We start from the raw sequence: 12,580 nt of genomic DNA, 5'->3' as shown, positions 1-12,580 counted from the left end.
CCACATGCACTTTGCCCCATGCACACCAGAACTTCTTCCCCTCTCTCTCCATACGCTTTCCTCAAATCTCCTCCAGAGGGTTGTAAGGAACCCCCAGAACCAATTTAGGGGGTACACAGGGAGGGGAGAGGTAGGGGAAATTCTATTGTGCAGCCCAAAGTCCTTGTGCTGATAGAGTGCCACCCTTCGTTGTATATATGATGTTTTTCCAAAAAGCATAGGATTGGGAATTATAATCCAATGTTCCAATGTAGTCATGCTGAAAAGTGAAGCAAGAGTGGTCCTTGTTCCATATTAATAAATCCAGAACACGTTTGTCTCTGCTCTGCCCACCGTTGGCTCTATCTCTGCCCACATCCTGTATGCAGCTCCCTCAACCAAAGAATGCTGTCCACCACCCATGCTACAGACAGTATACCCTTTCAACAGTTAGTTAACCAGCTAGGAAGAACAAATACTGCAGAGGCAGTAATGCCAGTTCTGAAGAGTATATGATCTTGCTGCTGTACTTCCTTTTTTTTTCTTTCTGCTCATATTTAGTTTGATGGATCAGAACAACTGATAAAACTTCTGCAACTCCCTGGTTGGAAATTAGTTATTCCGGCACAAATAATTCTGATTTCAAGGAAAGAAAAGAATGCAAAAATATCTATTCTTAATGGATTACTCCATCAAGGTTTTAGGAACAACCAACAGTGCTGTTTAGGTTTAAAATGAAAGCACACAAACTAAAGTTGATGTTCGGACAAAGGTTTTTGTAAAACTGCTACTCAGAATAAATGTATTTTTAAACTTTATTTCAAAGAAATATTCTATAGGGAAATGTTCTATTCCAAGAAAAACAATTTCACAATAAGATTAAAAGCTATTGTTTAAAGAGCAAAGAGTGCAGACCAAGCTGATGCTCTTTTGTCTAGAGACACTGTCAGTTTAAGCACCATTTGGGAAATGTTTCTGGTGCCAGCCACTTTGCTACCCTGAATTCCTATTGTATTTATAAACAATCTGAATAGATCTGTTGATATTGCTAGGTTTGCTCAGAAACAAAGAAATGGAACAAAGGAGGGCTTGGCACTTTGCCACCTATTAGAATGATCTGGACAACAAAGCTGCAAGTCACTTCAACGTTATAGTTGCACTCAGACTCAACACTGAGCCACAATTTGACTAGCCAGTACCAAGTTGGCATAAGAACAAAGATACTGTGGTTTGTTGGACCTAACATGCATTTGCCTCCTCCTCCATCCCTTGACTCTCCTGTGAATGCCGAGGTGTTAACTTGAATGCCTTATCCGCTGCCAAGGACTGGAATAGGCCTCTTACCATTGGCCAGCTGCAGAAACGAGGCAGGAAACATGAATGATCTCCTCTTCTGAGATCTTTGGGCTACTCTCAGCACAGCCTCAACTAAACACAGTTCAAATGCCTTCCTTCCTTCCCTCATTCCTAGACGTGCATCACGGAGGCCTGCATCGTAATTTCAAGGCACAGATCATCATAAGAACTTTAGGCACCTATGGTGATGAGTGGGGAAGACCCTCCCCAGTCTAAGAAAGAACAACTTTTCCAGGAGAAGATAAGGATGCTTCTGAGGAAGCCGCTGAACTAGCTTTCAGGACTGTCCTTAGGATCAGTGTACATGTTAAGAGTGGTTTGACTAGCAAAACCTCTTGACAAGATGTCTCCGGCGCAGGTGATGAGGTATGCTCTGGCGCCAACTTGGCATGATGCTGACACATGTGTGGAACACCACAACGTATCTGGGAGCAACATAACTCTTCTATCCTGGTAGATGGTGGCTACTTTATTGTAGTACGGCTTGGTCCTATCCTCCATGAATTTGTATAGTCGTTTAATCCCTCGGCCAATAAAGCAAGATGAGCGCCGCAACCCCAGAGTCAGTCATGACTGGACCTAATGGTCAGGGGTCCCTTTACCTTTAGATGCATATAAGCACCAAGTGAGGTTGGCTTCACTGTTAATATTTAAGCATCTTCAATATTCTATCTTCAATATCCAAAGTGGGTGCAAAGTCATTTTCTCTTAAGAGGGCTATTGTGCAACTGCATGCCCCAGGAACTGTGAGACAATCATAGGCCACTTTCAGATGCAACAATATGCCAGATTCTCTGTCTGTGATGTGTACACTGCCAGATTTCTCACACTGCACTCCTCTACCTTGGCTCAAACATGATAAATAAAAGGGCCATTGGTTTCCCACTATATGCAAACCAAGGATTGTGGCTTGTTCCTCCCTTGCAAGTCACAATCAGCAATCCAATAACAAAACCATGGCTTCAGGTTGGATAGCAATTCTGGCTTGTTAGGGAGCAACAAATAATAATCCCTGGTACAGACATAATGGTAAATCAATGCTTCCTGGTTTGTTTATCCTGCTTGTGCTGGGGAGGAGTGCAGTGGGAGTTATCACTTCTCATTCCCAATAAACCAGCAAGTCTAGATTATAATTATGTGCAAACAGTAATAATTTAAAGCTGAGAGGGAAAACTAGCCAGTCATATGTTCCAGTACATGGTAATTTTTAGATCATAAAATGGGTTTGTCATCCTCAAATTCAGAATGTCTTTTCAGGATTCCTTCCTACCAACTTTTGCAAGTTGTTCTTTTGACATACAGCTTTGATGATGAGTAAGCATGACACAAATAGATTTGTACTTGCCTCAAAACAGATTCAGTCATCAAAGATGTAAGCTTCATAACAGCAAAAGCTGTACACCTGTCAGATTGCTAAAAAAAGAACCTCCCAATAAACAAAATAATGTCAGGCACCTATATGCAATAAGCCATTTGGACTCTCACTTAAGAGTAAGTAGGGTTTCTGACAATTATAACAGTAGCCTTGCATGTTACTAAGCACAGTCATCATATATTCTTTCCTTACAGTTTTGCCAAACACTGTATCATCATTTAACACAACACAAATAGAGGGCTAGCAATACTTTTACAAATTCAGGCTTTTGGAGGCATGCAGAAGACAATACAGTATTAGTCCATAGATAGATATCCCCATCTGAACAGGTATATTAAGTTAAATGAATCATCTTTGTAAATCAGAGCCTTATACAGCACAAACTAATGTCCTTCTCATCACATCCACTTAAAAGTCAGTCCACCAGGCATGCTGTTAGAGGGTCAAAGGGTAATGACTGTGAATATAGTAAATCACAATCAACAAAATGAGGGGGGCGGGAATCCAATACTAGGCCTAAATTATGTCAGGGACATATGCAAGAAGTCATGTGACTCAATGACACTGTGCCCAGCAATACCCTCAGGGAAATATATTAGTGGACAATTCTAGAAGAAGACATCACTTTACACCCTATAGAAACTAAAGCTGCAATCCTATATGTTTCCCTGAGAATAAGCCACAATGAATTTAATGAGGCCTACTTTGGAGTAGGGACTGCACAGTGGGATCCATTCTACAAAGTCAGCAATATCTTAACGAAGTACCATTTTAGACTACACACAAGGAGGGAAATTTTATCCTAATCCTATTCTCTCTCCAATGTGCAGTTTTCAGCAAGGAAGGGAGGATTTTTACATGGCAGTGATTTAAGAATGTGATCACAGCCTGCAATATGAATTGGTACAGTTTAGGAGGAATTCTGCCACATGATCTGCTATTTATTACATTTGTATACCTCCTCTAACCAAGATATTGAGGTCGTGAGTGGTGTACACATTTAAAAACACAATAAACAGTATGATAACCAAATCCAGCTGCAAGTCAGGCAGAATGAAAATAACCACATGGGAATTAAACAGAAGCAAAAGCCTGGTTAAATAAATATGTTTTTAAGAAGGTACTGAAATAACATTAAAAATAGTTCCTGCCTAAGGTCAAAAGGCAGACTATTCCATGAAAGGCTGCTGTTACAGAAAATGCTTCCCCATCAGTTGAACCTCTACTAGTTGTGGCACCAGAAAGCTGATTATACTGCCTGAGATTCGTTGGTCCATCTAGCTAAGTACTGTCTACACTGACTGGCAGTGGCTTTTCAGGGTTTCAGATGGGAATCATTCCTGGCCTTGCCAGAAGATACCAGGGACTTCTGCATGTAAAGCAGATGCTCTAACACTGAGCTAAAGCTCCATGAACCTTGCTCAGTAGCTTATTGGCTTATTGCTGCAATTATTTAAGAACTAGTATAATGTGTGCACAGTTGGTACCCCAGCCAGCGCATGTTGCACCAGCCACAGCCTCCAAACCAGCCTCAAGGGCCACCTCACATAGAAGGCATTACACTAAAAAGGTAAAAGGACCCCTGACCGTTAGGTCCAGTCACAAACAACTCTGCGGTTGCGGCGCTCATCTCACTTTACTGGCCGAGGAAGCCGGCGTACAGCTTCCGGGTTATGTGGCTGCTTCTGGCAAACCAGAGCCGCACACGGAAACACTGTTTACCTTCCCGCTGGAGCAGTACCTATTTATCTACTTGCACTATGACGTGCTTTCAAACTGCTAAGTTGGCAGGAGCAGGGACTGAGCAACGGGAGCTCACCCCGTCATGGGGATTTGAACCACCGACCTTCTGATCGGCAAGCCCTAGGCTCTGTGGTTTAGACCACAGCGCCACCAGCATCCCTAGGCATTACAGTAGTTAGATCAAAAAGTTACCATGCACGAGTCACTGTGGAAAGGCTATGCCCGTGCAGGAACAGTTGCAGCCAGAATACCAGCCAAAGCTGACAAAAGGAATTTCAGTCACTGTTGCCACTTGGGCTTCCAGAAACAAAGATGACCCAGGAATACCCCCAAAGTGGACACTGGCTCCTACAGAGTGCCTCTCACTCACATCCCACATACTTAGACCAAAAGGATGCTATGGTCAATGGTATCAGAATCTGCTGAGAGATCCAATAAAAGTAGCAGAACTGCAGTCCCTCAAGGTGATCCATAAAAGTGGCCAAGACAGATTCTGTCCCAGAACAAAACCTGAACACAGACTGAAACAGGTGCAGACAATATTTTTCTTTCAAATTATGGCAGAGCAACTTAGTCATTGACAAAATGCTTTGAGCACCTCAACTTAGAAATGCTACAGGTAACAATGGCAGTGAAAACAATGTAAAAGTGGTGGAACTCACAGGAACATAAAAGCCTATATCGTACATGCATTATTATACGTCTATACTTGCACATGCATCATCTTGTAGATTATATAAGAAAAGAAGACTATATTTATGATTATAAGATTCACACTAACTCTTACAGCTGCCATTTTGTTTATGGATGGATGCAGCACACACATCTGGCATCAAAGATACAGCAAACAACTGAGACACTAACATATCCATTACCTGAATACTCTAACTGTATTCTTCATACTAGGTATAGTATTCTCCTTGTGTTATGTGATTAGTACAGAATACTCGGTGGTTTACTTTTCATTCCAGGGTCAATCTCAGTGTGATCAATGCTAAGTTGTAATCAAATGCTGACTATATATATATATAGCTGAATACCCAATAAGTACATGATTGTATGGGAGTAGCTTATATAGGACTACGTAATTTTACCTGTATTTGATTAGCAGTCTTTGTGATACCAGGATACACAACTTCATGAAACTGCAAATCAATGAAAACTGTTGGTTGCTGATTTCCCATGGCCAGCATGTTACTTTCTATATAATAAATGGGAAAGATACTCTAATTGCCATCTCACAAGACTAGCTCTTTGCAAAAGGGAGACAAAGAAAGATAATGAATGTATCCTTCAGCAGCTCCGCTATTCCTTTTTCAAAACATCATGTACTTTGATAAGCAACATAAAAGCATACAGGAAAAATTATTCCTTTGTTCTCATTCAAGAGTTCCACAAATCTGGCTAGCCAGCAAATATTGCTTCTGAAAAGAACCCTTCCAGGTACCATCCCAATGGTGAGGACAAGGTCTCATCTGACGCTATGCAGAGCTCAAGTCTCAAGGTGACTGCAGGAGGTGGGCCATCGCTCTCTTTCCCAGATCTCAGTTGCAGAATGTAATGGTGACTTAACATTTGTGTTGCGCTTCAGAAAACTGTTAAGTAGAACATCATCATGGCAAGTGTGAGGCTATCCTCTTTTGAGCATGAAAAGCCCCATACTTCCTCTCAATCTTGGAGCTGCAGGAGGGATGGGTAGGCAGGGATCATCCTCAAGCAAACCACACCCGGGGCCTCAAAAACCTAAACTAAAAGGCTTTATCTCCCCAACTTTTACAGTACAAAGTCAGAAACGAGTGGAGGGGGTATCCTGGTGACAGCAAATTCTAGCTTACCCAAAAAGTGTAGGGTCTTGAAAAAGTATTGCTACTCTAAAGGTTCCCATAAAGGTCAGTGCAATGTTAGGAAAAGCCCCTTAGGCATGTAAGTGAAAAGATAATAGCTCAGTAGTGAAGCAAAGGTTTGTGTGAAGGTCCCAGGTTCAATCCCTAGTGTCTCCAGATAGGGCTGGAAAAGACGTATCTGAAACTCTGGACAGACATTGCCAGTCAGTGTAGCAATATCTGGAGGAATCTTGACAAGCACTCACCCTGATCATTCCACATCTTTTGGAAAAAAGGAGGACATTAGTAAGAACTTTGTCGGGGGGAGGGGTCAAGGAGAGTGGGGAAATAAGTTAATATGTTTTTTGTCTGGTTGGATTTAAGATGCTGTGTGTGTGTTGTGTGTGTTATAACAAAGATAGAACCCAATTTTGATTTTTGTCTCACTCACTTTTGATTTTTGCCTCAACCACCAATGGAATGCAGCCCCTCACCCCCACCCCATCCCACCCCGGTTTCCACAAATGTATGCTGCTCTTGGGCTAAAAAAGGTTCTGCTACCCTTGCTCTAAAAAATGCACCGAACAAACTAAATGCTATGACAATACTTTGGTATCATTCAATAGGTTCATTAGAGCACAAACTGAGCAAATCAAATGAGCGTTAACAAAACATGTGAAAAGACTGCAAGTGAAGCAAGAAATCTCTTTACACATGAGCAATACAAAAACAAGTGCATAGTAATTTCCATATAAGCTATAGTTACACCGTCTAATGTCAAAAATTCCTGGCAAATCAGCAGTAAAATCTCCCTATAGCAGTCTTACCCAAAGTTGTGCCACCACGATATTTTGGCTTACAACTTCCATTAGCCCCAGGTAGCACAGACATATTGTGGAGTTTTAGCCCAAAACTTCTGGTGGGAACCAGGTTGGGGAAGGTTGTATTACAAACACACACAACACAGCTACTTTGAATCTCCTAAAGCATTCAAAAGCAAATGTTAAATTCCTACAATGCGCTAAACAAAGGAGAAATTACAACATACCAAGCACCATATTGCATTTGGAAGGTAGTGTCAGTGAACTGTAATTGATTCCACTTACAATTATCTGAAGTACAGTGGTACCTCGGGTTAAGTACTTAATTCGTTCCGAAGGTCCGTTCTTAACCTGAAACTGTTCTTAACCTGAAGCACCACTTTAGCTAATGGGGCCTCCCACTGCTGCCGCGCCACCGGAGCCCAATTTCTGTTCTTATCCTGAAGCAAAGTTCTTAACCTGAAGCACTATTTCTGGGTTAGCGGAGTGTATAACCTGAAGTGTATGTAACCTGAAGCGTATGTAACCCAAGGTACCACTGTGTAGCACAGAGGGAGCAAAAAAAATATCCATTACCAGACATCTAACCTTTTAAGGCTTGCACGTTCCAAGAGCTCTAAATAAGAGGGGAGGGGCACTTTCATACTAAATCTGACATGCTCCTACTTACTCTTGGCAGGGTGAATTGCAGTGGGTTGGACTAGATGACCCTCACAGTCCCTTCCAACTCTATAATTCTATAATTCATTTGTTCTGCTTCCCTAGCCATCCTCCACCTTGTGTGCATCACCAGATGAGATCACCACCTTCCTACACACTTCCTTCTTCAGCAAGCTTATCCACCACCAACTGTCAAAAATTGGACCAGTATACAGTACTTTCATAAATCCCAGGTATATTATCCACTCCACAAGGTGCTGCACTCCCATCAACTTGCTTTTAAAAAAATCTCTATCCTGGCTAACTCCAGCAAACCCTCAGCCCACACACTCCTTCTCAATTTGGTTAAGCAAAATTTTAGCTCAGTCAGCGTGTCTCTTCACTGAACCATCTAAACAGCCTGCCCTTTCAAAAGTTTACAATGTGTCTCTTGTTTATTTATCTCTAAGTTTTCATACTCCACCCTTCCTCCAGACTGGAGCATAGGGCAGGCAGCTTACAACAAAATATAACAAAATATAAAATACAGAACCAAACAGAAAGGTTCCAAAGGCCTTCACAAACAAATGCATTTTTGCCTTTCATCTATATGTGTGTGCCTGTTGTATCTTAATTTGGGGAGAGTTCCATAAATGGAGTCATGCCACTGAGAATTCCCTGTCTCATGTCACTGTCTTGCTTGGCCCACTGGCTGGCAGGGCTATAAGCCAAGACTCTCCAGCAGATCTTAAAGCTCAGGGTGGCAGGCATCAGGAAACATATTCTGACAAGAATGTAGGCCCCAGGTTGTTTAGACCTTGAATTGGGCTTGGTAACACAATGCCAGCACAATGTCTTCAGTATTGGAGCCATATGATCCTGTCTGGCCGCACCCAACAACAACTGAGCTGCAACATTTTCAAGGGAAGTCTCACATAAAGGGCATTGCAGTAGTCTATACAGGAGGTTATTAGAGTGATGAAAACGAAGGACAAGCCTTCCTGGTTCAGGAACATCCACAGCTGGAAAATCAGCCGGAAGTGGGAATAGGCACCATCAAGGCTACTTTCACATGCAGTGACAGCTTGGAATCCAGAAGCAAGCCCAGACTATGAACCTGCGCTTTCAAGGGGTGTGCTGCCCTATCCAAAACAGACCATATTCTTGAGCCTAAGAACCATGAACCCACAGGACCTTCATTTTGCTCTGATTCAGCTTCAGTTTACTGGATCTCATCCTGCCCATCATAGCCTTGAGACATTGGTTGAGCATATGCACAGCCCCTGTCATTTAAGAGGAATGGAGACAATACAGTACTGGGTATCAGTATACTGAAGGCCCTGCACTCCCAATATTCAGATGACACCTCCCAGTAGTTAAACAGCACCAGGGACAAAACAAAAACATGTGGCACCCCACAGCAAAAATACCATGGGGACAAGAAAAAGTCTCCCAATGCTGTTTTCTTTGACAGAGTAAGAATGGAACCACTGTAGTATAGTGCCCAAAACACCCAATTCATGGTCAATATCATGGTCTGTGATATCAAAAGCTATGGAGGGTTTGGTGAGAATAAACGGGGTAGCATACCCCCCCCATCTTCTCTCTTCCAATAATGCATACTCCGCAAGGCAAACTCAATGTCATACTCAGGTCAGAAGCCAGACTGGGCTGGGTCTAGAAAATCGGTTTCATCCAATAACAAGTGCAATTGAACACCACCCACCTTGATCACCTTGCCTTAAAAAAATGAAATATTTGCATCAGTTGTCCAGTACCTCTGGATCCAGAGAGGGCCTTAAGGAGCATTTGCACCACCACCACTTTTAATGTGGTGGGCATCAAACCCCTCTTACAATGAGGCATTAGTCACTGTCTGACCCACCCAGACATTTAAAAAGGCAGGTAATACACTGGTCTGGGATACGCAAGCCACAGAGAAATCTCCATATGGCTTTAATCTACACACAGCCTGGCACAGCAAGCCACATACATCCTGAGGGTGACAGAATAACTCCATGCAGTGCAAGGGCATGCAAAACTGGTGTAACTCTTGGGAGGGGGGGGAGGCGGTGTGTTGCTTTCCGTGGGTCAGACCTATGGCTGGGCACAGATTCCCTACTAACTTACATTGTAAAACACTCCATGTACTTAAGAGTGCTTTTGGACTTCCAGGAAATGAAATTCAAAGCTACACAAATCAGGTCACGAAGAGTTCACAGTTTGCTCTGAGTCACCGACTTTACAGGTGAGGAAAGGAAGAACTATTATAGATATCGTTCGTCTGAGAGCATATTGTGGGGGGTGGGGGTGGGGGGGATTGTGCGTGTCCCTGTTTGCTAGCCGCTTCGAGTCAGGCAGGAGGTAGTGCAAATAATGAAAGCCACAACCTCCCAAAGGTAAAAGTGGTCACCAAGCGGGTGGATCCGATGTCCAGAGTCGCCTCTTTTCCCTGCCCCGCTGCCCACAATTCCCTCTTTCCTCCCAGCCTGTCATACACAATACACAAATCCTCCGGCAGGAGGACCCCTCACCTTCGGCCGCCTGCCTCCCTCTGTCCCTCCACCTGGCGCCTCCCGCTCACCTGAGCGCGCGCCCAGCATCTCCCCCTGCCCGCCTCGCAGCAGGTGCGCCGCCCTCCCGCCGCCCTTGGGCGACCCGGACTCAAAGCTCCCTCTGCCCGGCCGACCTTAAGTCTTCTCCTCCCCTGAGGAGAATTGCTACTCCGGAGACTGAAGCCCATCGGGCAGCGGTGGCGGCGGCGGCGCGCCCCTTTCCTTGCCCAGCCTGCCCGTCCCCGCGACTCACCGGGACGCAGCTGGAGGCTGCCGTCGGCGCGGCTGCACCACAGCGCCCGCTCCCCTTGCTGCAGGATGTAGTGGTCCTTGGCTTGGAAGAGCTCCATGCTGGGGGCGAGAAGAGCGCCGAGAGGGGAGGGAGGGAGGCCTCGCCTCCCCTCAGCCCGCCGCCGGGTTTCCGAGGCGCGGCGAAGTGACCTGCCCCGCTTGGCGCGCCGCGGCCACAGAAGGCGAGCGAGCCCTCCAAATTCCAAGAAGAGTGGCGGGAGCGCGCTCACGCCCGGCGCACCACATCCGCCGCCTGGAGGCTGGGCCCGCCTCCTTCGGCTGTTGCCGCCCCTGTCGCCGCTCCGCGCTCAGGCCGGGAGGGTTCCGGCGCGCGAGGGGGAGAGAGAGCCCCGCTGGACACGTGACTCCCGCTGCCAGGCCCTTCTTTGTGGTTGTTTTTATCCTGGAGATAAGCAGCGAGGCTGCTTCGGCAGAGACAGGCGCCCGCGCTGGCCTAGGAAAAGACACAAATCTGTGCACAGAGAGAGAGGGGTGGACCAGCGAGGAGGCTGTGCTGCTGACACTCCTGTTCGCCAAGCGTGTGTACATAGCATACGAAAGGCCGGTGCTGTCTGCCACTCATCCAGAAAGAAAGCATCGTTGTTTTTTGCTTGCTTCTCTTCTTTCACTAGCTCTTTTAGGACGTGGAGTCCACAGAGGGGGGGGGGGGAAAGGTCATCAAATAATAGGATTGTAGAGTTGGAAGGGGCCACAAGGGTCATCGTTATCTCCTTTCTTGAAGCCATTGGAGCAGGAGGAAACGAGCTTGCTCCATCTTCCATGTGACAACCTTTTAGCTATTTGATGGTTGCTTTCATATCTCCTCTCGAGTCTCTCTCCCCCCCTCCCCCAGGCTAAACATACCCAACTCAACCTTTCCTCCTAAGACTTGGTTTCTAGACCCTTGGTCCTCCTAGTGGGGCAGCGATAAAACTACTAGCACATTTGCAAAGCTAAACGAGCTGGTATGCTTTCAAACTGGATGGCAGACCCTGTGTTGAGATTCCTGAATGACATGGGGCTGAAGTAGGTGGCCCTTAGGGTCTCTTGCAACTCTACAGTTCTGTGGTCAACTTGGTTGCCCTCCTCTGCACGCGTTGTGTTCCAACTTGTCAATATCCTTCTTGAATGGTGGTGCCTAGAACTGGACACAGGACTCCAGGTGTGGTCTGACCAAGGCAGAATAGAGTGGTACTATTACATTAGTTGATATGGACACTATACTTCGCTAGATTAGCCTTTTTGCTGCTTAATCACACTGTTGACTCATATTCGGCTTGTGGTCTACGAAGACCCCTTTTCACACATACTACTGGCAAGCCAGGTGTCTCCCATCTTATATTTGTACAGCTGGTTATTTCCGCCTAAGTGCAGAACCTTACCTTTGTCTTTATTAAAGTTCATTTCATAGAATTATAGAATTGTAGAGTTGAAAGAGATTCCTTCAGTGCAGGAATCACAACTAGATCGTACATGGCAGGCAGTGATCCATCTAATCACAAGGGCAACGTTCTATACATATTTGAATACTCAGTGGGACTTACTTCCAAATTAAAATACATAGGATTGCATTGCACATTTGGGTCAATATAAATTTGGCTTCTGCTTTGGTTTGCTACTATCAGAAATAAAAGATACATACTTGTGTTGTACCTAGGAAAATATGACAGAATTCTGCCTTACCCGAAGTCAGACCATTGTTCAATCTATCTCAGTACGGTCTGTCTCCACACTGACTGACAGCAGCTTTCCAACTCTTTTCAGACAGTGGGTCTTTCCCAGATCTACCTAGAGATACCAGGGATTGAACCTATATTTATTAGCAGAACAGGGTCTTTGAGCCATATCCATGAACTGGGTGGCATGCTTGTAAATCCCAGTAATTTAAAATGTAGGTCATCTATTCAGATCATGCACTTATTTATCTTTCAAGAATATAATCTATTTACCAAATTATATTTTCTGTGGCATATCAGATGGGCATTCAATGAATTGAAA

At 44.7% G+C, this 12,580-nt stretch overlaps 1 protein-coding gene across 2 annotated transcripts in view; it reads right to left on the bottom strand.

Annotated features, from left to right (window-relative positions):
• INPP5F (inositol polyphosphate-5-phosphatase F) overlaps positions 1 to 11,059 on the bottom strand; it is a 38,226-nt gene extending 27,167 nt beyond the window's left edge. Inside the window, exon 1 of one of the 2 annotated variants that reach the window (XM_083614994.1) lies at positions 10,545 to 11,059. In XM_083614994.1, the coding sequence (XP_083471120.1) occupies positions 10,545 to 10,641 (97 nt within the window). In that variant the 5' untranslated portion in view covers positions 10,642 to 11,059. The remainder of the gene's footprint in view (positions 1 to 10,544) is intronic. The other variant, XM_083614995.1, reaches the window with a different exon arrangement.
• Positions 11,060 to 12,580: the final 1,521 nt, after the last annotated feature.

This window comes from Podarcis filfolensis (genome assembly GCF_964270895.1).
Source record: "Podarcis filfolensis genome assembly, chromosome: 5".
Classification (NCBI taxonomy): Eukaryota; Metazoa; Chordata; class Lepidosauria; order Squamata; family Lacertidae; genus Podarcis; species Podarcis filfolensis.
Note: the sequence above shows the minus strand (reverse complement) of the source record. Positions and strands in the feature narration are given on the sequence as shown.